Source organism: Alternaria novae-zelandiae, assembly GCF_023758075.1.
Source record: "Alternaria novae-zelandiae strain BMP 2774 chromosome Unknown scaffold_2, whole genome shotgun sequence".
NCBI lineage: Eukaryota > Fungi > Ascomycota > Dothideomycetes > Pleosporales > Pleosporaceae > Alternaria > Alternaria novae-zelandiae.
The window spans coordinates 2,828,706-2,854,686 of NW_026056962.1; the positions used below are offsets into that span (position 1 = coordinate 2,828,706).

Sequence of the window (25,981 nt, forward strand, 5' to 3'; positions counted from 1 at the left end):
ACAACGCAGGTACAAATGGCAAGAATACCCGTCCACGTGATCAAGATGTAGGTATGCGTTGTTACGGGGCAGGTAGATATGCAAGTATGCACGGTCACGTGTAGTTCCATTGCGGTGCTATATCACAGGCCAATCACAGAAGGCGACTAGTGAGCGGCGGCAGCTTGAGTGCTTAGAACAACCAATACAGCGGATCGTTGAGTCGGAACATGTTAGCTACCGGGTGTTTGGAGGTGACGATTACCCTGAATGTGGCTGAGTGGGGTACGTCAAACCACCAGCAGCCCTCTTTCGTGGCCCAGATGGGTGCTGCATGTAGGGGTGGGTCCTTACATGTAGGGGTGAGTTCTTGCATGTAGGGGTGAGTTCTTGCATGTAGGGGTGGGTGGTTGCATGTAGGAGCTGGAGCGAACCAATAGATCGGGTGACGTTGATGCGACCAGCGCTCGGGGCAGCAACATTGCTCTCGGTATTGGTTCCTGAGACGCCCCGAGTGCAACTGGCCAATGATAAGCCGCTGCTCGTGAAGAGTTGCCCAAACACCCTGCGTTCAGGGTGATCGCGGCATACGAGTTCTACGATGAATATCGGTAAGCATATTTTATCTAAAGCGCCTTGCCATGTTTTTCGAAGATTGCAACTCGAGCATAACGAAGCTTCCACACACGATTACATTTCTCATTTAAAACGCTTGTCTCGACTATCTTGTCAAACGCAGACTTCACGTACTGGTCAGTTCCTGCCGCTCAGCCAATCAGAACCGCCATGTCTACCATATCCAACGAATCTATCATCGCCATCGTCAGTCTCGTCGCGACATGTCCGCCTTCCTTGGTCCTCATCTGGCATCTGTTCAGGCGAAGAGGTCGCGTCCAAAGAGACTTCAACGGTTCGTTGAGATGTGTCAACGCTCGCTGTTCGTCGCTGACAACTTCCTAGATGACGAGTTCTTTCGTTTAGCCCTGGATCGCAAGATCACGAAGCACATCGATGCCACTTTTCCAGAACCCAGTCCTACCTACTTTTCTCAACGATAACCATCACTCGCCTCGTCGACATGGGCCGAGGAACAACCCCCCAAAGCTCTTCCACGACTGGAAGGCAACCCAGACTTCTGTTACGCAACGCAACAGAGACTATCAAAAGCCGAAGAAGCAGTAGGGCCGACCATATCCAAGGATTAAGGGAAGCCGGACAGTCTTTGGGTTGGAAAGAGATGTTGTTGACGATGAGATGTACGACGAGCGACGTGTGATAAGAAAACATAATGATAATTGCCACCGGCCACTTACAACTCATTCCCGTCTCCCTAAGCTTTTTCATACAGACTATGACGCGGGTAGACCATGACCAGGCGACATATGCGATACAGCCTGATCGATTCCCACACTGAAAATCCTTGGCACAGTGCGATCGTGTCACATGCGCCGGCGGCGGCAGTGCACGTCGCTTGATGTACGTCAGTTGGTGACAAAAATGCACATGTAAATGGCGAATTGATCCCTATGACAATGTTGCGATCTGGAAGCCCCTCAGCGTTGTCGTGATGGTAGGGTCGGGAGGAAAAGTAGTTGCGATCTGGGTTGACGACTGGCGCTACGCGGGCCGCTTCGGCCCCGGGGGCATCTGACCTGGGCAGCCTCGGCTCCACCTACCTACCTGACACCTGGCAGCGTCCGTCGCGAGTTCAAGCTGATAATTCACAAGCCCTCCTTTGCCTGTGTGCCCAGCCCAATGATTTACTATCTGGTACAACCTACGCTCTAGGTTACTTCATCCCAGTCACGGACGCTATCCCGAAAACGCAAATTGAATGGGTTCCGAAGCTCTAATGCTGAAGTGAGAAGGACACCTGCTTGGATAGGACACGGCCTATCGCTACCTACGGTTACCTACCGAACAATGCATTCGTACCTCGCATCGTCGACCCAAGTTCACGGTCCAACATGACGCTACATACAGGCGGAGATTGTGGAGGTTCTCTAGCCACAATCGCTTTGGGCTGCATATGAACACTGAGCGCATAGGTGCGACGTGGGTTGAACCGCCCTACGTCATGAAAGAACACTAGACGCCCTGCCATAAAAAAACGCAAGATGAGGGGGACGCAATGCGCGAGCATCGAGTCGACCACTGCACCGCCATGCGTCCTAATAGAACTCCGCCGGACGAGCCCGGAAGAACGCCCGGCAGACTTCTGGTGGATGCGGGTTCGCGCGCTCGTCCCGTCACCCTTAGCACCAACACGAGCCTCCACGCTACCTACCCTCCACCAATCTAGTCCGCGGTGCAGATTTCTGCGATGCGTCCCTGTCAACGCTGAGTCCTACAGGTGTATCAACGCCGTGCAGATGCCCATGGTCGCTTGAACAAATATCGGCCTAAGCTCGCTGCTTCTGAAACGTAGGTTCAAATGGACAGTAGGGGTCGGCCAGGAGCCCGCCGGTTCCTCACAGGCTCGCATCTTGCTAGCTTCCAAGGTTGAGATCATTTCTCGCTTCGCAAGAACGTAGACGACTACGGAGCTCAGCACGCATCCCAATGCTTCAGGAAAGATGGGCTGGAAACTTATACACGCGTTAGACTGCTCAGCACACGTTTATAACACGCGAGCCCGCAGTCTTCAGTGGTTTTTTCCAAACGGCAGAACGTATCTCAAGCAGCTTATACAAAGGCATCGATCTCGTGCATCAAGCTGTCGATTCACATCCTCCAGCCACAACTTATATTTCATTGCCCAAATCCTCACACGTGTAACACAATATGTCGTCCCTGTCCAACGGGGACATAATCGCTCTCGTTACCCTCGTTACAACATGCCCCCCTTCGATTGCACTGCTGTGCCATTGGATCAAACGATCTGGTTTTAACAACAGATCCGGACAGATTTGTATGTACCTTCTGGCTGTATCCCTGCATCACGGATCCAACCAACACTACCTAGGTGCTCTGGATTTTGAGCTCGCCAATCGCCGAGCTCAGCCAACCTTTGGCGATCTAGTCGAGGGCCAAGTTGACCTCCTTATACCTCGACCGGGCCTTACACATTTACATGGGCATCAATCGCCTATCTCTGCTGGGACAGCGGAAGAAAGCATGAATTGGTAAGTGATCTTTCAATTCCAGTCATATCTGTCTGACCATTGTGAACAGAACGCAGCACTAACCGAGACTACGATCCCCCGCGGTCGGTTAACCTTAATCTAGAATCTCCATAGAGAGGGAACCACGAGTTGCCATGCGTAAGGAAAGCCAGCCTGATGCAAGTCATAAAGCTTGTCGGATCTTGGCCGCGCGCCACTGCACAGCCCTGCATGAACGAAGCATAGAGATTGGATGGGTGGATGCCTGCGGCTCCGTTGCCTTTGTTTGCTGCATTGGCTTCGCTTCTGGTATGATGGCAAATGTATTCAATTGCTGAACTGCGCGAGAGAAAACGCATACGAAGCTGGTCACTGAAACTAGAACTCCAGCAATGACGGCCCGAGAGCTGGCATGCGCCACGGCCCCAATCTGATCGGCACATGTTCATGACATGCCCTCTTTCTACAAGGCTACAACCTATAGTCAACATCCTAGAGGCTTAACACACGCGATAAGACTTCCGCTAATAGCGCGTTCCCCAAGGCCGTTTCTGCTCCAAAATTTGTCAATATAACCAAATTCGGAGGTGTCAAAAGCTTCCGCTCAAGTATCTTCCACACACTACGCGAGACCAAACCGTCCAACGTGCGAGTCACTGCCAATAGTCGCTGAGCTGGACCAATCAATTACCATGTCATCTTTTTCCAATGAGTCCATCATCGCAATAGTGACTCTCGTCGCTACGTGCCCTCCATCGTTACTCCTTCTCTGGCATCTACTTAGAAGCAAGCACCTTGACGTGCAGAACGAAGTACAGGGTATGTCCAAGATGGACAAGATAATCAAAAGAATGCGACACTAACATAACAATAGCTGCTGAGCCCGCAGCTCGCTCCAGGATCAGACTGGAAGTCCTTAATCACGTCAAAGACTCGGTACTTCGGCCTATTATCGCGCACCTATCTACTCGATGACCAACCACCGCTTCACTGAAGGTCAACGAACACCTCATACGTATGGGGACCTCACTTCCGGTTCCTACAACGATGTCTTCATTACAGCAGTGGGCTTCATGAGTCCATACCAATATCAAGAGCACTTTATTTCTATTCTTGACGTACAACTTTTCTCAATACAAACGATACTCAATCTGTTCAATCACTTACTCTTGCTCACTGCTGTTATCGTGCCAAGACATCGTCCCCTCAGAGAGCCACTTCAATGCACAGAACGCAAACGCTCACATCTAGTCCTCATGGACAATCGCGCGAACCCCAGTTCCTTCGTACTCAGTGGCAAAATGGTCCAGGGGTTGGAGATCAGATGCCGTGATGGTCGTATCCGGTTCGAGGCGGAATCGGTTGACGAGCATCGCCAAGGTGAGATAGATCTCGGCATATGCCAGATTGATCCCGAGACATTGCCTTGCGCCCTTAGAAAAGGTCACGAGATATTTCTCAAGGTCTTTTGCGTCTTCGGCCTGCCAACGAGCGGGGTTAAACTTCCTGGCATCTTCGCCCCAGATGCTCTCGTCGAAATGCATGCTGTAGGCGGATATGCCAACGACAGCTCCAGCGGGGACAATCTTTCCGTCTACCACGAGAGGCTGAATTCCATGTGTTACGACCCGAGGAAGTCGTCCCGGGACGGGCATGGCATAGCGCAATGATTCTTTCACACAAGCAGTCTAGGGGGGTTAGCTTCGTATTGCAGTCTCATCAGGGTACATACCAGATATGGAAGTTGCTCTAGTTTCACGAGCGTGAAATCTTGGGTCGCCACAATGCCGCTTTCCCTCAGTTCCTTTCTGAGTTGAGTGAAGATGGCAGGGTCTTTCATCATATGCTGAACAGCGGTCGAGAGTGTAAATGCCGTCGTATCAGAACCTGCAATCAAGATGTTCGCGGCTTCGGATTCAACTGTTGCGTCGTCGAGGTGTTGCATAGCATCGAAGACAATCTCATGGTCCAAGGATTTTCCGGACGCCTTCAAAGTCCTGAAGTTGACTACAGTCTTCGCAACCTTACGTAGGAGGCCCTGGAATTTTGCGGCCGATGTGCTCAGCCTGGCAGTCACACTTGGTGGGCACCTGAATGCAATCGTCCGAAGGATGGGGAAGTACTGCATGTTCCAGATCACCTCAGATGCTAGATCAAAACACGTGATGAACGGTGCGTTGAAAGTGTTGTCTTCGGCTTCGGTAAGCATGTTGAAGGACTCCCCAAACGCGATTTGCGTAATAAAATCAACCGTAAGGCACCTGTAATAGCTTTAGCAATGTCTTTACCCCAGATAAAGTTGAGAGTGCTACCTGAAAGCGTGGTAGAAGTTGATAGCACCGTTGTCTTTGGTGTCCGATAGCCTGTCACATAACAGGGTGACTTTGGAGAACAAGGTCTGCTCCATAGATCTGATTGACGCTTTCGAGAAGAAGTTGTTGAGAAGCTTACGTCGCGCACGGTGTGCATCTTTGTCTGCCTCGATGAAGACATTGGATAGATTGTTGAAACCATCATAGAAGTACTTGTGTTTTGGGAAGATGTACCGCTGCGAGTAGATCGTATGATAGAGTGTGGGATCGGTAATGTGTAGCTCATTTGGGCCGATTCTGAGTGCTTGAGTGTCTGTTCAATCTGTCAGTGTGTAGTCATCTAAGTCATGCTGAGACGTACCATATTTCCTATGCAGCTGCTCGAGTATCTGTTCCGTTCTACCAGTCTTGCTCAAAGAGTACTGCCACCACGTTGATAGGGCCGCCTTGTACGGTCCAGGAAAAGATGACAGGGGATGGAAGTAGAGCAGGTAGATTGCGCGTGACAAGCTCAAAATGAGAGCGAAGAGGAAAACACCCATTCCAATCTCGAAGCTGGAGTGTCCGCTAAGGAAAGACATTTCCCATGCGTCCTTGGATTGAGAGACCATGTTTGCGGAGTCCGTTTCAGACCGCGATAAGCTGATGATGTAAAAGTTGTCGACACTCAGCAAAACTTAAATGGTTCATTGCTTCGTACATTGCTTCGTACATCGTACTGTATGTCAAGAGTTCATCGAAGCTTGTCGACTTGATGCTGTCGGCGTAGTAGACATTCGGACCTTTACAGGAGCACTGCAAGGTTCCTCGCCAAGCAAAGCTGCATGAAGCCGCTCCACGGATTCCGAAAAATTGATTGTTCGACGCGTGTTGTACGGTAACGATGCTGATGGTGCCGGCTCAGACGCGTTGCGCGGACTCCGTATCCACATTTACAGTACGCCAATGCCCGACTCGCGTCAAAGTTCGCCCGCACCTTACACAAGAAAACGTCTAGATAGGTCTGCGGACTAAAGCAACATAGAAACATGCAATGTATTTAACCTAGCGTCGATGTAGGCTCTTGGGTGTGTAGCTTTTCCCAGGCCGACGTGCCCGCACGATAGCAGGTCCTGCTTTCATCAAATGATCAGAAAACGTACCTTCGATTAGCATCACTGTGGCTGGCTACGAATCACTTTGTGACTGTGTCAGTACTGTGCGATGGCGAGAGACGTTGCGCAGTTGAGAGGGCATTCCCCTAACTCGGTTCGATTAGACCGTTCGCTAGCGCCGGCCCCGGGACGGGGCAGCTTCCGATCTCACATACGTCATCGTTCCCCCTTGTTTCTATCCCTTCACACGGCAAGCTTCACCCTCTCAAGCCGCCACTTCCTCAGAGAACTCCGCCGCAGACTCTGCTGTATAGCCTTCCGGCCACTGTCCCGTCATGCCAAATATTCCAGTGGCCCTGCTTCCGATCGCTTTCTCCATAGCGTGCTGAGCCACTTTCTTTTCCCATTCTTCCAGACTCATCTCCCCACTCAGAACCCGCGGCAATGTAATGGCCGATAACCCTGCGATATCGCAGCTTGCGCCAAGATGTGGGCGAAGCTGAATGAACGCCTCGCCAGCCAGCAGTAGCTTGCCTCCGAAGAACGAAGCTTTTGTATTGTCAAACGCTAGATGGTTGCGTAAGTCAGCACAAATCATCAACCGAGTATCTACATGGACGGCACATACAGCGAACGGCTGTGAGAAGCGGCGGGTTCGACTCGTGGAAGATCTTCCTCCACATTGGAGACAACACGTTGTCCCTTCGCTTAAGCTGAGCCTCCCAAACATCCGGACGCAATAGGTTCCCGGGTACGGTGACGTTATGTCGGACACCATTAACGTCGGTCATGTAATCCGCGAACACTGGTATCGAAGCGTCGCAAGCATCATACCAGCACCATTCGATGACACGGTTCCCAGGACGCATGTCTCCGATCGTACTAGGCGACAGATAGCTACCATATGTCAGTCAATGGTTGGCAACGTTATACCCAACTTACACCACTATGTAGCTCCCGTCCAGCATGCAAAGAGGCATCTTCCCCTCTATGGCACAACGTAACTCCTCAGGCGCATCCTTTTCTGGGAATTGTGATCTCCACGCCACATAGCCAACGTAGTCGGTCTTCACGTCAGGAAGGACAAGGCTTCGAAGACGGGAACGTGCGCCGTCGGCCGCCACGACCATGTCAGCCGTCATCTGTTCCTCGATGCCATCTTCGCCTTTGTATGACACCACGAGGTGGTCAGCTTGCTCAGTCAGCCCGCATACCTGGTATCCACAGCGCATGTTGACAGGCCCATGTCCCTCGACGTCTTTCTCGCAGGCCATCCACAGCAGACCGTGAAGACCAGCCCAGCACGAGGTGCGCACGTCTTCCGTGAACGGTACTTCTACCAAGACCTTACCATCCTTGTCAAGGATTGGAAATGCGGGGTTGCGGAAAACGATATCGTCGAGCTCAACATCAGGTAGGTATGTTGTGAACACTTTCTGTGCGTTTGACCATAGACTCAAGCCTGCAGCTCGGGCTTGTAGCTGCTGTTCAGTTCGCATCTCAAGAACCACAACACTGTGGCCATGAGACTTGAGCGCCACAGCATGCATGAGCCCAGCTATCGAGCCACCAACCTATTGGAATGATCAGCCTCATATTAGCCATGGCATATAAGGCGACTTACCACAACGACGCGTTTGTTCATTGGTTCTGCCATGGTTCTTAAGATGGTACGCACGAATGGAGAAAGACGGATGATGCTCCGAGGACGCCTTCTGACGCGGAAACGGCCCTTTTATCGCGTTGCAGTACGAACATGGGTTCTGTCGACTACTCCGCTGCCACCAACGCAGTAAGAAACGTTGTCCGTTGCGCGATTATTGATCAAAGCACCACCATTGGGTAAACGGGCAGCGAGCAACGCCTGGCTCTACATGAGTGGTTGGCTCGCGTACCGGCATGCGGCGCAGTCGCATCGTGGCTTCGCCTATCTTCCTGTCCAGACCCGATCAACCAGTCAGACACATGTCTTGCGCGATCCTCCAGATCCTCTCCGTTTTAGCGAACCTTATAATCGGGGTCATTGACTGAGATGAACTAGCGGCCCGTTCACGAGTCCTGGGCACGTCACGTGAGGCGGCTTGTATGTCCGATGTTCTTGCCCCCTTGTCGGTGCCTGTTACGCGAGGTTCCCTCCAAGTCACCTCTCCACATTTATCACGGCATGATATTAAGACTCCGCGTACCCTGCTTCCCACTAGTCTCTTCACATATATGGTCGTCCGCGGAGACTCTCGCCGTCGGTGACGACAACCCTGACGTTCGCACTTCTCGGTGACTTCGGACCAACCTCGTCGTTCTTTCAACACATACAATGGGTCTTTGTACGGCGACGGTAACAATACTATCTTCAGTATGCAAATTGATGAGTGTCTACGCATGTTTCACTAGCGATGGATCAGACTGGGGATGATGAACATGACTCAAGCAACCGGCATTAGCTCTGATCATGCTAATGTCTCTGCTATCACCAGGTATTGTATGTACGGCAAACAATGCCAAATATCGGGACCCACCCAGTCAGAATCCGCTGCGTACATCTGGCAATGCCCACAGGTTCGTTTCCCGCCATGTAGAGCAGGCCCGCCGTACGGACTTTCCTCCTTCGATCTTCTCAGTCTTATCAACGGCGCCATGTTGTGACGCTTGTCGCCACCATCGTCACGATCCTTCACATCTCTCCCTGCCCTCTGCATCAGCGCCTGTCCGCGCGAGGTCCGGTAGGAGGGTACAGGTCAGGGACGAAGCGATCGTTGGTAGATGACCTGTTCCGTACGTTTCGGCCACGATCGCGCTCCCGGCGAGCTCCTCGTTGATGATCACCGCGCTCATAGGGCCCACTTGACCTCCTCCTATGCTCAGTGTATACCGCCTCACTGTAAGTCACCTCTCGGTCCCGGTCTGAACCTTGGCGGGGAGGAGTTGCTTGAACGTTCGACATGGGGCGTTGCGTGGAGTCCCTCCTACCGTTCCTGAAATATCCATCAACACTCTCCGAAGCCCGATCCTGCTCTCTCTCAGATTCTAGGTCCTGAACGTGACATTGTAGGCTGTGCGCTTCTGTCTCCAAGGTAGTGACGCGATCTTGTAAATCCTTGTTCTCGACCTCGTATGCTTGGATCTGGGCCTCCATCTCTTGTATCTTGCTCGTCATATCGCTGATTTCGCGGGCGGACTTGGCGGTCTCTTTCCTCATCAGCGTGTCGCGCTGTTCGATTGCGACGTTCTCGTTGAGCAAGGCCTCCTTCTCCTCTAGGCGCTTCGAATATGAGACCGTCAAATCGCCTAGGGACTTGGTTGCCTGTGTGAGACGAATATGGTAGTCGCTGGACATCTTTTTGGCAGCCGTCTTCTCTTGCTGGAGTCTTGCGTTGTCAGCTTCCTGGTCCGCGATGCGTGCAAGAAGCTCGGGAACCCGCCTCGTTGGTGCCATATTGTCATCGATTGAGGGCGGCGCCGCACTGTGATGAAGTTAGCAAGAGCTCTTTCGGAGATATTTTCAGGGTACTCACAACTCTGTAGGCGGTATCGGAACGGCCTGGCGGTTTGGAGTTGGGACAGCAGACGCTACATCAGGCATGTCGACATTACTAGGCTGACGACTAAGCCGAGGGTCACGGGCACTGTCGTAGGTATTGTTGAAGGCCATCAGAAGATTTTGAATAATTGATGGAGATTCAAGAAAAGGAGGGAATAAATCGTGGTGTTCTGGAAGTACATACGAGATCGTGCGTTTGTCGGTATGGCCTTGGCTAGCGCGACTATATCGTAGGTGAGCAAGTATTTACTGCGACTGCGGCAAGGCTGTCACCCGATCAATATCCCGCTTCTACGCCGACAGTTTACGCTGAGAGTCATATTTCGCTCCCGTCGGTATAGCCGCGGCGACCTGACTCCCGCCGACTTCGTCAAATCAACCACGACCGCCACGATGACGCGGGGAAATCTTCTGCGACACATCTTCAGGCACGGTCCGAACTCCAAACTCAAGCGCGACGCAGTCCCATCCAAAGTCGACGAGAATGAAAAATCGCCTCTCATCGCAAAGTCACCCGCAAACGAGCCCAAGCCGCTGTCGCAAGATCCGTCGCCGCCACGAACACCCGAGCCACATACCGTACACGTCCTTCCCGAGATCACTGAGGAGGGGTCCAGCTCTCCAGCCGCCGAATTGCCTTCCGCATCTTCAAGCACAGAAAGTACGGTATCCGACCTCGCATCCATAGTCACTGTTCTCGCCGCTCACGCGCCTCTCATCAACCCCACAACTCTTACTACCCGCGACCTCCTCTACGCCGCCATCGATGAAGCAATTTCAGTGACTAAGGACCATCTCGATACGCTAGCAACTGCATGGGCGCTACTTGAGGCACTTGCTGGCTTTAGTGCGACGGTTGAGGTGCTGAAGCAGGAGATGGAACTGAAGATTACGGCGTCTGAGGCCAAGCTTGTGGAGCTGGAAAGCTTTGAGGAGGCGGTTGAGGGTATGACGTTATCGGATGAGCAGGACATGAACGGCGCGGATGGAGGTGATAGGGACGGTTCACCCGGTTGCTAGCTGGGACATGCTCGCAAGATGGTTGCGTAAGCCATCTGGAGGTCAAGTCCATGGCTCAGCGAGTCCGTCCGATCTGGAATAGCGTCGCGGAATGAAAAAAAAAGAGCAGCGATTAAGAGACAGTGTGCGATGTATCCTTATGGCGGAGTAACAGGATGACAAACTTGAGCGACAACATCGCAAACTTATGAGGTGCATGCATGAATACCCACAATGGAACCAGACTGCTGAACTTGCAAAGGAAAGACTTGTGAGTGATATTGGTTGATTCGATATTCGGAAAGTCCGGACCAAACAGCGGACTACGAACCACACAAAAGTCGCGAATGCGCAACCAATCTCTTGATGTAGTCAGCCCACCCAGTTATCATGCACCACTGTTCCTGCAGAAATATTCGTCGGCGTACTCCAATCTATCAGAGAATGGTGCTGAAGATGATTGAAGCGCTGATGTACGGTACCGAACACTGAGCAGCCAGTGATACGACGCGCATATGCTTCGTGTGCTCATCTATGGCATGCGTCGATATACTACCACGGGCGCCTTCAATAATTGAGCTTGAAATTTCTTCAGCTCCGTAGTCGACCAGTTCTGGGAAGAAAAGCCTGCACCTCCTCTTAACATAAAGCCTCCGTTTCTTCACCAGCTCAACATTATCTTTATTCATCTACACATACCAGACCTTTTTCTCTAGTCAAGATGACTCCAGCTAGACAATACCACGAGAGTCTCATACTATGCGAAATCGAAGCCAACAAGGACAAGTACATTCACTTTCTGCAAAGGCTTGTCCGAGCAGCAAGCCCCAACCCACCAGGCGACACCCGAGCGGCTGCAGATGTCGTCACGAAATTCCTTGCAGCGAACAACATTTATGCAGATATCGTTGCCCCGATGGCTCATATGCCTAATGTGGTTTCGGATTTCGAAGGCCGCTTGCAGGACGGTCCTCGCGTGGTGTTCAACGGCCATATGGATACTTTCCCGGTCAATAACCTTGAGGGTTGGCGTTACCCGCCGTACTCGGGACATAACGATGGGACTTCGATACACGGACTTGGATCTGTCGATATGAAAGCAGGTACAGCGGCTTCCATCATCGCGTTCACGTTGCTGAAGAAGCGGGCTTCGCATCTTATCGGCAGCGTCGCCTTGACCGTGGTCTCGGACGAAGAGACGGGAGGCGAATGGGGGACCAAGTATCTGCTGGATCACTGTGGTGAGAATTCACCTTGGCTAGGCGATTGTGTTGTCAACGGCGAGCCTGGTGGTCTACAGTCCATTAGGTTCGGCGAGAAGGGTAAGTGACATCTACCCATGAACAGCTTTGAAGACCTATACTAACCTTGAATCATAGGCACTCTGCGATTGACCTTCACAGTCAACACTCAAGGTGGTAACGGAGCGTACACACACAATGGCTGCGGAGCTATCGTACACGCTTGCTCCTTGATAACGACCCTGAAGCGCGTGGTGGAGTCGATACCCGTAAAGATCCCGCACCAACTCAAGGCTTATCTTCGCTCCAAACAAGCGCACGCCGTTACCGATGAGATCATGGGCGCTGGAGCAGCAGCAAACATGTTCTCACCCACGTTAAACATCGGCACCATCAACGGCGGCGTCAAAGTCAACGTCATCCCTTCAAAGTGCGTCTTTGAAGCCGACATCCGCCTGCCGATCGGGCTCGAGGCTGAGGCGGTACTCGTTGAGATTGACGACTTACTCCTGTCGTCCCCTGGCGTATCATACTCCGTGCAAGAAGCAGCCAGCAACCCAGCAAGCTTATCCGAGTACAATCATCCGCTTTCTGGGTACATGGCCGATATTGCGCGAGACGTTACTGGGAGGGAGCCGGTACAGATCGTCGGCCTGGGTGGTACGGACTGTAAGTTTTATCGCTATCGCGGTGTACCGGCGTTTGTGTTTGGGCCTTCTCCAAGCGGGATGGGTGCAGATGGTGAAGCTGTGCTCATTGAAGAGTTCATGACTGTCATCAAGACACATACACTGGGGGTCTTCCGGTATCTTTGGGACGATAAAAGGTGGGATCTCAGTAGGGGATTGGGAGAAAATACTCCCACGGGCGAGAGGAGGGCTCTCGAGATCAGAACTCGCAAGTAGAATATGGGTCAGGGGATTGGCCTTAACCTTCGCTCTAGTTATGTTAAAATCAATGCGCTTGAATGAGACACTTTCCCAAAGCCTTTCCAAACATCGACATAGATGTGAAGCCTCGGTGGAGTCATGACGACTACGAACTTGACCACGCACATGCGGGGTGAAGTAGTGACGGTCCGCGCCGATGCACAAGCGCAAAGAAACAGAACGAGTGCCTATGTGGACGCTACAGCGGGCCAAGAGCTGACGGACAACGCGCGATGCAATAGTTTGACTTCCAGAGATGCGTTCGCTCACGGCACTGTGACGCATTAGTACTAGATGACAGCTGTTGCACAACTTTGTCAATCACGACAGCGACGATCAACACAACATACCGAAAGACTCCGCGGACCTAAGGAAGTACCTCTCACCACTTCCGCGTCCTTCCGTCTGATCAACACACCAAGCCCCGACAAAGACGACGTCCAACCCCCAAAGCAGCCATCGGCAGATGAAACTAGCGGTGTCTGGAGGCCTAACGTCATACCCGATGACGCTCCCAGGCCCTCCCCAGTACAAACGAGATAACAGGCACAGTTTCAAACAACCACAACGGCATTGACATGTCGCAACTGAATCGGCGGCATCACCAAAAAAGGCAGCAGGTTGGAAAGTTAAAGGAAAGGCTCGACAACTTCGCTTCGCAAGCTTCGTCAGTAGTCCAGACCCAGCTAGCGCACTGTCTGCACTGTCTCCAGCGATCGGCCCTCGTGGTAACCGAGCGGGAAGTGGGGACCAATAAAATACAGGGGTACAAAACTGCCCATTAGCTGACACCGGCACACTACGGTCTGACGGCCCAGCCTGCATACGGAAGCCATCCGTTCTCCTGTTTTCCTGGCCCTGAAATTTCGGTTTGGCGTTTCGTTCCTTCCCGTTTGCTCATATCAGCGTATGCCTTTGTTCCCCCCAAGAGCGTTCCGTCCTCTTTGCTTTTGCGAATCCTTCACAATCCTTCCGCGATCCTGCGATTACTTATTCCATGCCAATCATCGGCCGCATATCTCTACACCGCCGACATAGCTCCGCCCCCAGCCCCCATCCACATCGCATACCCTGAACACCGGAGAATCCACAGAACCAAAATGCCGGGAACTACAATGACGAGAACGAGTGCATACCCCTACATCCTCACCACAGTCGCAACCCGCAAAGAAGGCATTTCCCGCGCGCAATTCCACCAGCACAACGAAGAAAAATACGCACCTTTACTCAAAAAAATCGCGGGGAAAGTACATCCGTTGTCGTGGACGCGGCACTACCATGTTGACGACGAGGAATGTCCAATCGGGATTCCGCGGGTGTTGATTGGGGTTGATGACGGGATGGACTGGGATTGCATGGGTACCATGGCGTTTGAGGATGAATTGCATTTGCAGCAGTTTATTGCGTTTATGCATAGCGATGCGGCGATTCCGGTGCTGGAGGAGGAGGAGAAGTTTGCGGAGCCGACGAAGACGAAACTGTTGGTTATGAAGAAGGGGGTTAGTGTGAGGGAAGGTTAGAAGAATGGTGGGGTTTTGGGAGTTTGGGACGGAAAAGTGGAATTGGAAGCGAGGCTGGAACATGATCTTCAGGAATGCAATTTGGTCGGAACAGGGTGTTCGTGTTGGGTTATCAGGGACGTTTGACTTTTGATATGGAGGAAGGTAGTCATCACAAACTGCATGAAGAGGCAGTACAAACATCCATGCCTCTCTCACGATGTGCCTGCGAAGGAAGCCACTCCCCTTCCCACTCCTCTCTCCTCATAGCCGGCCCCCACGAATCTCTCACACCCTCTATCGTCTCAACCCAGTCATCATAACCATCATGGCATAACATCGGAACCCTATCAATCGCCCTCTCCAGAGAAACATCTCCTTCGACCTGTATAATACCACCATCTCGGATCCATATGTCGTGCGGAAAGTGCGGCATCTCCCCATGATGATACATATGTCGAATGTGTCTGTGGTTAATCTCGGCGAAGCATTGAAACTCTTCTTCGTTCTTGTAAAGTGTGCGGGTGACGAACACAGTTACGACAGTGTTGTTCCACAGGCCGCCGGCCGCGTCGTGGAAACGGTCGTCACCGGGACGGTATCTAGCTCTAGCAGCTTGATGTAAGAAGCGAGCGATGTTGGATGCCTTGGCGGGATCGGTAGGTTGAAGTCCACTGGACTTGGGTAGTCTCTGGAGAATAGCTTGGATGTCGGACTTCTCATCGTCTTCGACGGCCATGCGTTCGCGGGGGATTTGTGACATGAGATAGTCGAGTATCTTCCTCTGTCTCATCTTTGTTCCGGCTTTGCCGAGCTCGATGAGCTTTGTTGGTGACTCTTCAACGAAATTTCGGACTAGCTTGTTTACGATGGCGTGAGCTTCGAGGTAGATTTGGTTGTTCGTACGTAGTATGGCAGTCGGCAGATGTCTTGTGACTAGGACAGCCACTTCTCCGTCTATGGAGACCACGGTTTGTTTGATCTGGCGTGGCAGCCGCTCGTAGATCATCAGGCGCAGTTCGACTGGCAGATTCATGAACGGGAAAGGATTGTGTTGGTCGGTCGACATGTCGGTGGCTGAGATGATGTATGGGTTTTTCTTAGAAATAAACGATCGTATGCAGTGACTGATATTGGAAGAGATCAAGATACTGATTGCACAGACTACGCCAGTGGCTGCAAGCTTCGATGCCCTAGACTGGATGTAAACAATTGTGAATTAGCATCAAGATCATATATGCCGGTGTCAATGGAAGAGTGATAAGGCATGGATAGGTACGGCGATGAGAGACACCCTATCGGAGTGTTCACAAATCATTACCGTGCCGTCACCAAGACCACGGGTAAGCCGGAAGGAGCGATGCCGGATAGTTTGTAAGATGGCTGGCGAGATATGGTTGAACAGACGGACAATTCACGTCAGATGCCCGGAAGCAGTTGTATAGCGAGATGCAGCTAGTCAGCCCAAGTTGCGAAGGTGGATACTAATGCCCGTCGAGAGGACGTGAAAGACGAGATGATCACGTGACAATTACCACATTCATGTAACGACTGCGAGATACGTGAGAGCGGATTTCGGATAACAGTATTGATCGGCCCTTTTGGACGGTACTTCGACTAGGATGTGAGCACCCTATCAAAGGAAAGAGCTAGACACCCCGCAGTCTACATGGTTTCGTACACAAAAGATGACGAACTTTCAACGCAATGTATACTTCTGGGCCTTTTACTTCCATCATCCTTCTTGGGCGGGCATTGAATCGCTCCCTTGGATGACATATGGGTACTCCTCACGATGAATGCACCCAATTACCGATCCAATCATCCTGGCTCACAATAGTCTCCAAGGTCCAGGTCCCATCCAAATCGAACTTGTTCACGTTAAGTTTGACAGGGACGTTCTTTGCTGTGACTTTGTACTCTTCGTTGGGAGCGTATGCGAGGATACCCTTGAAGCTTTTACGAACGAGAACGCCGAGACCAGACTCATATTCCCGTCGAAAAAACTCTAATACGCTCGGAGGAGTTGGTGGGGGACCAGGAGCGAGGCTCGAAGAATGCTGCGTGCGCAGCGTGTCGATCACGTCTTCCTGCTTCTCGAAGTATACAGTCGCGATCTTGGCAACCCAAATCCTGGTATCTGGCGTTTTCGCTAATGTAGTCTGGCCAAGGAAGACTGCAATGTCGCGCGGCCGTCTGGTATCCCATGGATGGGAGACAAGGTCTGGGTGTCGCTGAATGACGTCGCTCACACGGTAAGGTCGACCAGTCTGAAGTTGCGTCAGTGTTGAACTTTAAAGCATGGTAATGTGAGAGCCGACTGACCAGAAGCGCCTCACGCTCAGTCACGATCAAGAATCTAAGTACGCTCAGCGCTTCCGCATGGTCCTCACGGCCTATGGCCCGCGGGTGTGACTCTGTCACAAAGGTTTGAACCAGAGCTCTGACGATACCGTGCGCCTCGGCATAGACCTGGCGGCTTGTCCTCAAGATAGCCACTGGGAGGTGCCGTGTGATCAAGATTACTGTTGAATCCACGCTCTTGTCCTTGAAGGGCCACGCTGCTGCGCCTACGTAGCGAACTTCAGTGTGCTTGATCTGACGGGGCAGACGCTTGTAGATCATGAGGCGCAACTCTGAAGGGAGGTCCATGAAGCGAAAGGGCTTGGAGTCATTTTGCGTCGACATCGTGATAGCACTTCACACGAGGAAGACGCCGAACGTTGTAGAGCCTGCGTTGGAGTTACTTCGCGTACTTTGCACGTTTTCAGATTAATGTAGGCTGCAAACCTGTTTGGTATTTTCCTTGCTCAAGGTGAGTGTACTCCAGAGCTGTAGTGAAAGATTGAACCCGCGATATAGCGATCCAGCGACTGAGGGACTGTTAAGGTCGAAGTGAGGACGAGGACGAAAGTGGAGGCAGCTCTGGCAGGAGCATTGGACGCTAGCGCCGCTTGGCGTACGAGATAGGCAGTGGCAGTCACGACTAGCAGCAACAGGTGGACGAAGACCCTGGTGAGAAGATTAAGAGTTAAACATACTAATCAGACAGGTCGGAGAAAGATCAAATATACCATCTCCTTACCTGCCTGAGATATCATCAGGGCCAGTCATCCTCCTGGCCACCAACACCCCACAGAACCCATCTAAACCTTCATCCACAGCGCCAACACACCCTTCGCGTACTCCACAATCTCATCACCACCAAGCTTGCTCTCACCGTACAACCTATCAACGAACGAGATAGGCACCTCCGCAACGGTGCATCCCATGGCCTTCGCGCGCACCATCATCTCCATCTGAAACGTATACCCCTTACTCTCCGTCTGCCTAATAACCTTCTGCAACACCTCCTTCTTATACAACCGAAAGCTGCCCGTAAGATCACTAACACCAGGCCGTAGCACCGTATCCGCAAAAAGATTCGCCCCCCTCGACACAAACTTGCGCTTGAGATCCCAGCCAAACACGCCGCCGTCGCCCGCATACCGCGTGCCAGTCACGATGTCGTAGTTCTTGGTCTTTTGTAAAGCGATCATGGGCGCGATGAACTTGGGGTGGTGGCTGAAATCCGCGTCCATGATGATGACGAAGTTTCCGGTTGCGAATTGCAGGCCGTGAACGTAGGCGGTTCCAAGACCGAGTTTACCGGCGCGCGCGCGGATTTGGATGCGGGATGGGGTGTAGGCTTTTTGGAGCTGGGCGGCGATTTCTTGGGTGCCGTCGGGGGAGCCGTCGTCGATGATGATGAGTTCCCAGTCGAGTTTGCTGTAGACGTGTTGTTAGTTGTGCCATTTGCGTTATGAGGGGGTGGGTGTTGCGACGTACTTCTCCTCAAACGTCTTGGCCAGCAGCCATGTTATTATGGGCAGGTTGCGGCGCTCGTTGTAGGTGGGGAGGAGCACCGAGTACTTGTTGGTGTTCGCCATCTTTGCAATTGCGTGTGTGAGTTGTGTGTCTGCGGAATTGGGTGAATGAGCGACTGCAGGTGAGGGTTGACGTTGGGGAGTTGAGGATTCGCGGAGGTGATCGTGTCCGCAAGTAGCTCGGGGCTGTCGGCGGACCCTGGACTAGCCTCTTTGGACCATCTCCTTCCGCAACCACATGGGCCGAGTTTGGGTGGCCTTACACGTCGATGTAATATTCATCGATATTCCCGCGCGAATTAGAAGAACATTGGGTCGATGCTATCGGTTTTGTAGGGTAATGCCGGTCGATACGCCGGATACCCTCTCACGATGTCACCCACACCCCAGAAGAAAAACCTCTTCCTCTGCCTCGACGCCTTCGGCACCCTCTTCACACCCACGAAACCCATCCCAGTAACTTACGCCGAAGCCGCCCTCAAGCACGGCATCGCCATAAACACGCCCGAACCCGCAACCCAAGTATCCTCATCCTTCAAATCCGCATTCAAGCGCCTATCATCAGAGCACCCAAACTATGGCCGAGCTACAGGCATGGGCGCAGAAAAATGGTGGGCCAAAGTAATAAAGGAAACCTTCACGCCTTTCCTCGCTCCAAATCAGACATTCCCCAAACACCTCGTCCCAGAACTCCTTCACACGTACTCGTCACGAAAGGGGTATACACTGTACCCCGACGTCCTCCCTTTCTTCCGCATGATACAGCATATGAAGACACACCGGAGACGTCAGGGCGCTTCTCATGGACTCTGGCCCTGGGACAAAACTATAGTAGGCGTCATAACGAATTCAGATGACCGCGTCCCGAGGATATTGTCGTCCCTCGGTGTCAATATGGGTCCCTGGCATTACCCTGTTATAAGAGCCTCCGGCCCCAAGGATAGAGAGTATGACATCGATTTCACGGTCCTGTCTTACGACGTCGGGGTCGAAAAACCTGATCAAAGGATCTTTGCTGCGGCGGAGGAGATGCTCGATCAGAAGCTAAAGGCCGCTTCGATGGACAGTGGCGAAGATATCAGAGCAGAGGAGTTTGAGAAAATCTACGTAGGTGATGACATCCACAAGGATGTGTTCGGCGCGCAAGACGCAGGCTGGTCGAGTGTACTCCTACAGAGAGATCCAAATTCATTGGGCGGCCAAGGCTACGGGCTGAAGATGGAGGATAAGGGCGAGGAGATTGGAGAAGGGGGTGAGGTAATCAGTGAGAAGAAGTTGGTGCCACATGTGGGCTCCTTACTGGATCTGTGTGCGTGGCCACGACAGGTATCTGAACGGCGTGAAGTATCACCTGTGCGATATGTCTATATAAAGGAGGAGGTCCCTGAACATGGATCGCCAGGGCAGAAGAAGGGTCGATCACGGAGCCAGACGTAATTTACATAGCGCTGATTGGTAAATCCAGATCTTGCACAGCCGATTGAAAGCCCATCGATCATGTTCCATCATCCAAACATCACTTTTCCTCACTCTGAATGTACACACTCGTCACATCAGCAAATACCATCTATTGTATCATACGTCTCATTGCAGTTCATTCCATGTCAGTCGACGATCCAACCTCCAACCTCCAACTCGCCAGAGACGAAAGACACTAAAGTCCGCATCTTGTCCACCAAACCGTCATACCCCATCCACATCCATACCACCGACCCATCTTGCCATTCGTGCCGAAGCCCCACCGCAAAAAGAAACATACGAAACATGATCATGTACAGAATCCGCCAAACCAACCAGAGCCAAAAAAGGCACCGAGCCAAGTTGTTATCCAAAGCCCCATCCATACCCTTGATTTTCGCAGGATTCCGTTTGCCAATTTTTGCGCCTGAAAGGTAATGCCCGACTGTGGTGTCCGCGTGGTATTAAGGGTTTTGGGTGACATCGTGGTATTGGAATTCGACTCGTGGTTGACCGTTATAATGCAAACAAAATGTGTGATTTGCTACACGATGAGAAACTACCTCATTCGAATGCGCGTTGGAAACGGATGTTCTTGTGTCACAACTCCTCGTCCTCTTCCATCTTGGTTTCGATGGTGGGGATGTTCCCGTCCGAGTTCGCTCGGCCTTGGTTGTGGGCGTCCATGAGGGCTTGACCCAGACTCTTGCGCACGTTATCGTCGAAGCCGGGTAATGAAGCGCGCTGCTTCTTGTAGGGTGAAGCGATCGAGTTTGTGCTGGGCTCTCCGGAGGTGTTCGCGGCGGCTGAGGATGACGCCTCTCCTGTCGACGCGTTTTCTGGTGCTGGTGTACCGGAAAGAGGAGATCCTGTCGAGTCGGAGTGGGAGGGTCCTGCGGGGCGGCCGAGTGGTTCTGCGGAATGTTGACGTTTCAACTGTGGTGTGTTAGTGGACGAATTTGAAGCGACAATAATACACATACCTTGATCTTGCGCACACCCTCTGCGAGCTCGCCCTGTCTGTGAGCATCCTCAGGCGACAGCAAGCCCTTGTCGACAACCTCCTTATCATCGTCCGCATCCTCCACCTTGACATCGTCCTCGTCGTCGGCGTCGCTGTCCATGGCGTCCTCCGTCTTCTTCTTAGACTTGGGCGAAGTCTCTCGGTAACCTCCAAAGTTCTTTGTTCCAGCGGCCGCGTTCAAAGGCTTCAGGCTGCCAAAGTCGAGTGCGCCAGATTTCCGCTTGGTCTGTGGCGAGGTGATCTTGGGCGTCTCCTTGGTGTTCAGAATACCCATCTTTCGCAGTTGACCTGTCATTGGTTAGCGAAAATCTTGTATCCCTTGCAGTAAACTTACGCTCTCCGCGGTACAAGAAGGTAAAGACGGCGTAGGGCTTGTCCGGGGGATCTATTCCAGTCACAGTCTGGGTGCTGATAGACTTGGGGTCCAGCGTCTTAGGCTTTGCGAAACTCGTTGTGTGGTCAACGTCCTCGCCCTCTCCTCCGCCGTTTTGCTCGTCGTCATCGTGTGCGTCGAACTGGGGTGAGTACTCGCCGCGCTTGATCTCTCCAGACGCCAGGACGCGGAACAGGGCGACCTTGATTTGTCCGGCTGCCTCGGGCATGGGGGGCTCGTCGTCCGAATCGGAGTCGGTGGTGAAGAACTCGTCGTTGCCGGAAAGCGTCTCGACAGGCGCGTCTTTGCTTTCGCTGTAACGCAGTACACCGTTGCCGGAGGTCTTCTTGTCCTCGTCGCTGCTGTCCATGGCCTCTCTCCGCTTTGCCCGCTTCTTTTCCAGGCGCTGCTTTCTCCGCTCAATCTTTGCGGCCACGTCCTTGTCCTTGCCCTCGAGATCCAGACCGTTGAGCCATCTCTCGAGACCGACCTCGCGGAAGAGGAACTCGCGCTCTGCGAGACCCCCGCCTTCTGACTCTGGCACGCTGACCCACCGTGAGTTGACCCACGTCTCTTCGCCGCGTCGCAGCAGGGTCGCTACTTCCTCCTTTGCCCGGCCGTCAAAGTATATGTATGCAGCGATTGTCTCGTTCGGCGAGGTGGTCAAGGGCTTGTACGGGGCTATCGTGGGACCGTACTTGCCCCGCTCTCCGGTTTGACCTGGGAGGCCCCCGACAATCTTCGCTTTCGGGTTGGGGTCATCGTCAGTTGGCTTGGGCGTCGAGTAGGGCACGTGAAGACCTGGGGTGAGCAGAGTGATCGATATCGCGAAAGAAGACTGCTCAGGCTTGGTAGCGCCCGGCGGTATCTTTGCGGGTGGGACAGGGATGTACGAGGTGATACGGTGATGTTTAGATTGCTTCTGTATCGAGTATTCTGGGAGCGGGTTGCTGTCGGCATGGATGCTGACGGCGAGGCCTAGAAAGGTCGGCATTTTGGATTAGGCGTGGTGAGGACGGCTGCGAAGCTGCGGAGATGGCAGCGGAAGAGCCCTAACACAGTAGTCTTGGCAGAGTTGGGAGGGAGAAAATATCCCTGCGAATAGAGCGGCCGCCGGAGGGGCAGCTGCGCGAGTAAGTAGGCGAAGATGGGCTAGGAGGCGGTGTGAGGTAGCGACTCTGAAGGTCTGTGTTGTTGGTTTAGGCGGAGAGCTCTACTTCCGTAGCGGGCGCTCCACGATGTTGGGGTCCACAAGTCGACGACCCAAGTCACGAGCCAATCACGCGTGCACCTGATGTTTCCTGCGAACTTCAAAGGGCCGCCATCTTTCACGGATGTATCTGTCAATATCACGTCAAAGGTATGCTGCGACCATGCGTTTGGGCAGGGGATCGAATCAAGGGGCGTGCCTGTCGTCGATCGAACGTGGGGTCATGACTAGCGGCATGGCGCCTGCCTGTTCGTGCCTTCCCAGTTGAAGGGAGCCCTGGCAGATATACTTTCAGACTTCATGTGTACGAACGACTCAACATTCATCACGCGTTACCCGAACATTGTGAGTATGTGGAGCCAGAATTTCTAACCGACTGAAAATTCGAAGCATCAAAGACAGCGGTCGGCATTCGAATTCCTCATCACCGCTCTTTACTCGCCGATGTCTCCACTTCTCTCTATCTAGGGTATCATACAGTTCCTTAGTCCTTTTCGATCAACGCGAAGAATCCCGTCTTATCTTGGGCGCACAAGGCGAGCTTGAGTAGATAATCAGCATCTTCGTGATGGGATGCCACCACCTCCCCTCCCTTCATGCAGTTCCTTAGTCAACCGACACGAACATATCCTCTGCTTTCGGATTCAGCTGGGCAATTCTAGACGATGGACAGCATGCTCTTGATGAGATGCCACCAGCTCCCCTCCTTCCCCACCCACCCGTCATACAGTTCCTGAGTCCTTTTCCATCAACGCGGACAACCTATCTGGTTCCAAGTCCAACTGGAGAGCTTGAGATGATTGACGGCATCTTTGTGGTAAAGTAGGAAGACTAATCCTCCTCATCCAAAGCAAACATATCCTCAGCCTTTGGTCTTAACCGCCTTGCCCTCGCAACAGCCGTCTCCCCGGGAATCTCAACGACTTTTGGCGGATCTGCAGGAACGACAGGGTCAGGCACGACCACTTCCTCCTTAACCACAGCCTCAGTCTCCGCTTCAGCAACAGGTCGCTCAGGCTCCGGTTCCCCCATCTGACTCGCAGTAGGAGAAGGCGATCTCGCCCCATCCTTCGCATCCTCATCAAGATCCATCGCTTGCTCCTCCCCATCCTCCTCCTTGTCCGCACTAGGATTACTCGGTTTCCTAACAACCACCCCCTTCCTCCTCCTCTTCTCCGCCGCCCGCCTCTGCACCTCCCCCTCCTCCCTCTCCCTCTCCCTCCTATTAAACGCATCATCCAACTCCCTCAACGTCTTCTCATCAAACAGGTGATCCCCCGTCCACACCGCCAGAATCCCATTAACATCCTCCCTATACGTCCTCTCCGTCATACGCCCCATCTCCAGCTTTGACGGCAACTGCTCCAGGTGTTCGAAAACTTTGCGTTCTACAAGCTCCGTTCCGATGGCTAGCCGGTATTTGTAGGAGACGCCTGATTCCTTTGCGGTAACGAGCAGGACGTCGGAGATGATGCGCAGGGCGTTTAGGGTGACTTGGCGGAGGTCCGGGCGTCGGATATCGTCTTTAATGGCCGCGTCGCCGGCACGGTTTCGTGTGTTGGCGTCGGTGAGTTGGAAGGGGTTGATGATGTTGGAGACGAGGATGCTGGTGACTTCGTCCATGCCCTGGGCGGCGTGTTCGACGGCAAAGGTGGAGATGGCGGCGAGGTCGTCGTAGACGATGCTGCCGGGTGGGATTGCGTTGATCATCCACAGGAGCATTGCTCGTGATCTGGGGTTCATGATGCCGTGGCCATTGTCCACACGGCCGGGATAGTTGTCACCGACTGGTAGGGGCTTGAATATCGGCTTCTCCTTCTCCTCCTCGTCATCGCTATCAAGACTCTCGTCGTCTGATTCGAAAGCGCCAACGTGGTCGACGAACTCGTGGCGGAGCGGATCGACGGGGCCTTTCCAGGCGCCCTGCCCTGCGAAGATTTCGGAATCGGTGCTGTTGGTGACGATTTGGTGGAGACGCCAACGGTAATACCGATTGACGGGATGCTTCTGATCGTAGAGCCATGCGAAGCGCTCCTCTTCTTGTACTTGCGGCTCGTTCATTAAAGCCGCCTCGAACTCCACACCACCAAGAATGACGCCCTCGATAGTCTGATGTACCAATCTGAGTGTCGCGAGATCGGGAGGCTGATTCGCAGTGATGATGAGATCTTCAGTGTTCTCGCGAGGCCCTCTACCACCTCCCCCTCCACCAAGATCTGGCGGCGGCGCAAAACCTTTGGGTAGCTCGGGTGCCTGCCACCGTGCGCCAAATGCCTTTGTCTGTTGTGTTGTGTCTGCTGTGCGACTGCCAAGATATCTGTCCAGATGTAGATAGTAGCCCTTGCCCAAATACTTCTTGTCATTGAGTTTGTTCATCGCAGCGTCGAGGTCCCTCGCGTTGGCATCCTTGTCAAAGGTGATGTTCATCGTCGCTGAAGGCCTGCCTTCTACCCGCGAACCTTGTGGTATCCTGTCGACCCGCGCGATCTTGAGTGAGGGGAAATCTGCGAACAGCTCTTCGACGCGTCGCGAGTCTATTTCGGGCGGGAGGTTCGAAGCTTTCGCTACGACGGTGGTGTAGAAGTTCTCCGTCTGCTTCGGGCCATCGAGTGCAGCTGGGCCTGTAGGTACTGCTCCTCCGAATCGTGACTGTGTCTGTGGCGCAAGCCGTCCTGGCGGTGCGTTTGGTCTGTTATACCCATCGAGAGGCTCCGTTTCGAGGGTGCCGGGGCCGCTCTTCATCGTGCGCTGTCTGCCTGTGAAATGTCTCTTGCTTCCCGTTGGAACAAAGACATCTTCCTCTTCTTGCTGCTCGACCTCGCCCAGTATACTCTTCTCTGCGCCGTGCTCCGCCTCGAAATCGGCCATGACCTTGTCGAGCGCATTCTTCTCCTCGCGCGCCTTCGCTTCCTCTTCCTCCTTCGCTTTGGCGTTCAATTGCGCCTTGTTGGCTTTCGCGGCACCTAGGGAGAATTTGAAGGCCATGGCAGCGTGTGATCAATCAATCGCTGTGTTGGAAGATTTCATGAGGTGATTGCGGCATGAGGTGGTGGTGAGGTTGTGCGCAGTGCCAACCAGAAAGTTAAGCTTGCGCGTGAGGGTCCAGACTAGCGTCACGCCCAGGGCTTCCCCACGGCCCCGGGAATCTCGAACAACGTCATGCCACGGCCACAGTCCCACGGAAACCAGACAAATCACCATGACCTCGGCACAAGACGTTCAATCGCTCCTGCGGTTCCTATCGCAAGACGCCAAGGTCCCTCTCGCGCAAGCTCTATCCAAAATCAAAGACCTCCAAGCAGCGAACCTCATCACGTAAGCACGTGACAGCGTACCACCGCGTCACTTCCCTACT

The 25,981-nt window shown here is 53.0% G+C and overlaps 6 protein-coding genes across 6 annotated transcripts; 1 reads left to right on the plus strand and 5 right to left on the minus strand.

The window, feature by feature from the left end:
- Window positions 1-4,330: 4,330 nt before the first annotated feature.
- On the minus strand, window positions 4,331-6,006 carry J4E88_001960 (uncharacterized protein; the record flags this gene model as incomplete). The annotated part of the gene is made up of 4 exons (XM_049395627.1): window positions 4,331-4,690; window positions 4,816-5,344; window positions 5,396-5,708; window positions 5,757-6,006. 4 exons carry the CDS (start codon window positions 6,004-6,006, stop codon window positions 4,331-4,333), a joined length of 1,452 nt encoding a protein of 483 aa, XP_049259491.1.
- A 3,178-nt stretch (window positions 6,007-9,184) lies between these two features.
- Window positions 9,185-10,069, minus strand: J4E88_001961 (uncharacterized protein; the record flags this gene model as incomplete). The annotated part of the gene is made up of 3 exons (XM_049395628.1): window positions 9,185-9,950; window positions 10,002-10,027; window positions 10,061-10,069. 3 exons carry the CDS (start codon window positions 10,067-10,069, stop codon window positions 9,185-9,187), a joined length of 801 nt encoding a protein of 266 aa, XP_049259492.1.
- Window positions 10,070-11,747: 1,678 nt separating this feature from the next.
- On the plus strand, window positions 11,748-13,172 carry J4E88_001962 (uncharacterized protein; the record flags this gene model as incomplete). The annotated part of the gene is made up of 2 exons (XM_049395629.1): window positions 11,748-12,348; window positions 12,406-13,172. The coding sequence occupies 2 exons, from the start codon at window positions 11,748-11,750 to the stop codon at window positions 13,170-13,172; spliced, it is 1,368 nt and encodes a 455-aa protein (XP_049259493.1).
- A 4,669-nt stretch (window positions 13,173-17,841) lies between these two features.
- Window positions 17,842-18,624, minus strand: DPM1 (dolichol-P-mannose synthesis; the record flags this gene model as incomplete). Its single annotated transcript, XM_049395630.1, has 2 exons — window positions 17,842-18,463; window positions 18,524-18,624. 2 exons carry the CDS (start codon window positions 18,622-18,624, stop codon window positions 17,842-17,844), a joined length of 723 nt encoding a protein of 240 aa, XP_049259494.1.
- A 1,995-nt stretch (window positions 18,625-20,619) lies between these two features.
- On the minus strand, window positions 20,620-22,410 carry J4E88_001964 (uncharacterized protein; the record flags this gene model as incomplete). Its single annotated transcript, XM_049395631.1, has 3 exons — window positions 20,620-20,955; window positions 21,003-21,331; window positions 21,378-22,410. 3 exons carry the CDS (start codon window positions 22,408-22,410, stop codon window positions 20,620-20,622), a joined length of 1,698 nt encoding a protein of 565 aa, XP_049259495.1.
- A 1,047-nt stretch (window positions 22,411-23,457) lies between these two features.
- Window positions 23,458-25,611, minus strand: J4E88_001965 (uncharacterized protein; the record flags this gene model as incomplete). The annotated part of the gene is made up of 1 exon (XM_049395632.1): window positions 23,458-25,611. The coding sequence occupies one exon, from the start codon at window positions 25,609-25,611 to the stop codon at window positions 23,458-23,460; it is 2,154 nt and encodes a 717-aa protein (XP_049259496.1).
- Window positions 25,612-25,981: the final 370 nt, after the last annotated feature.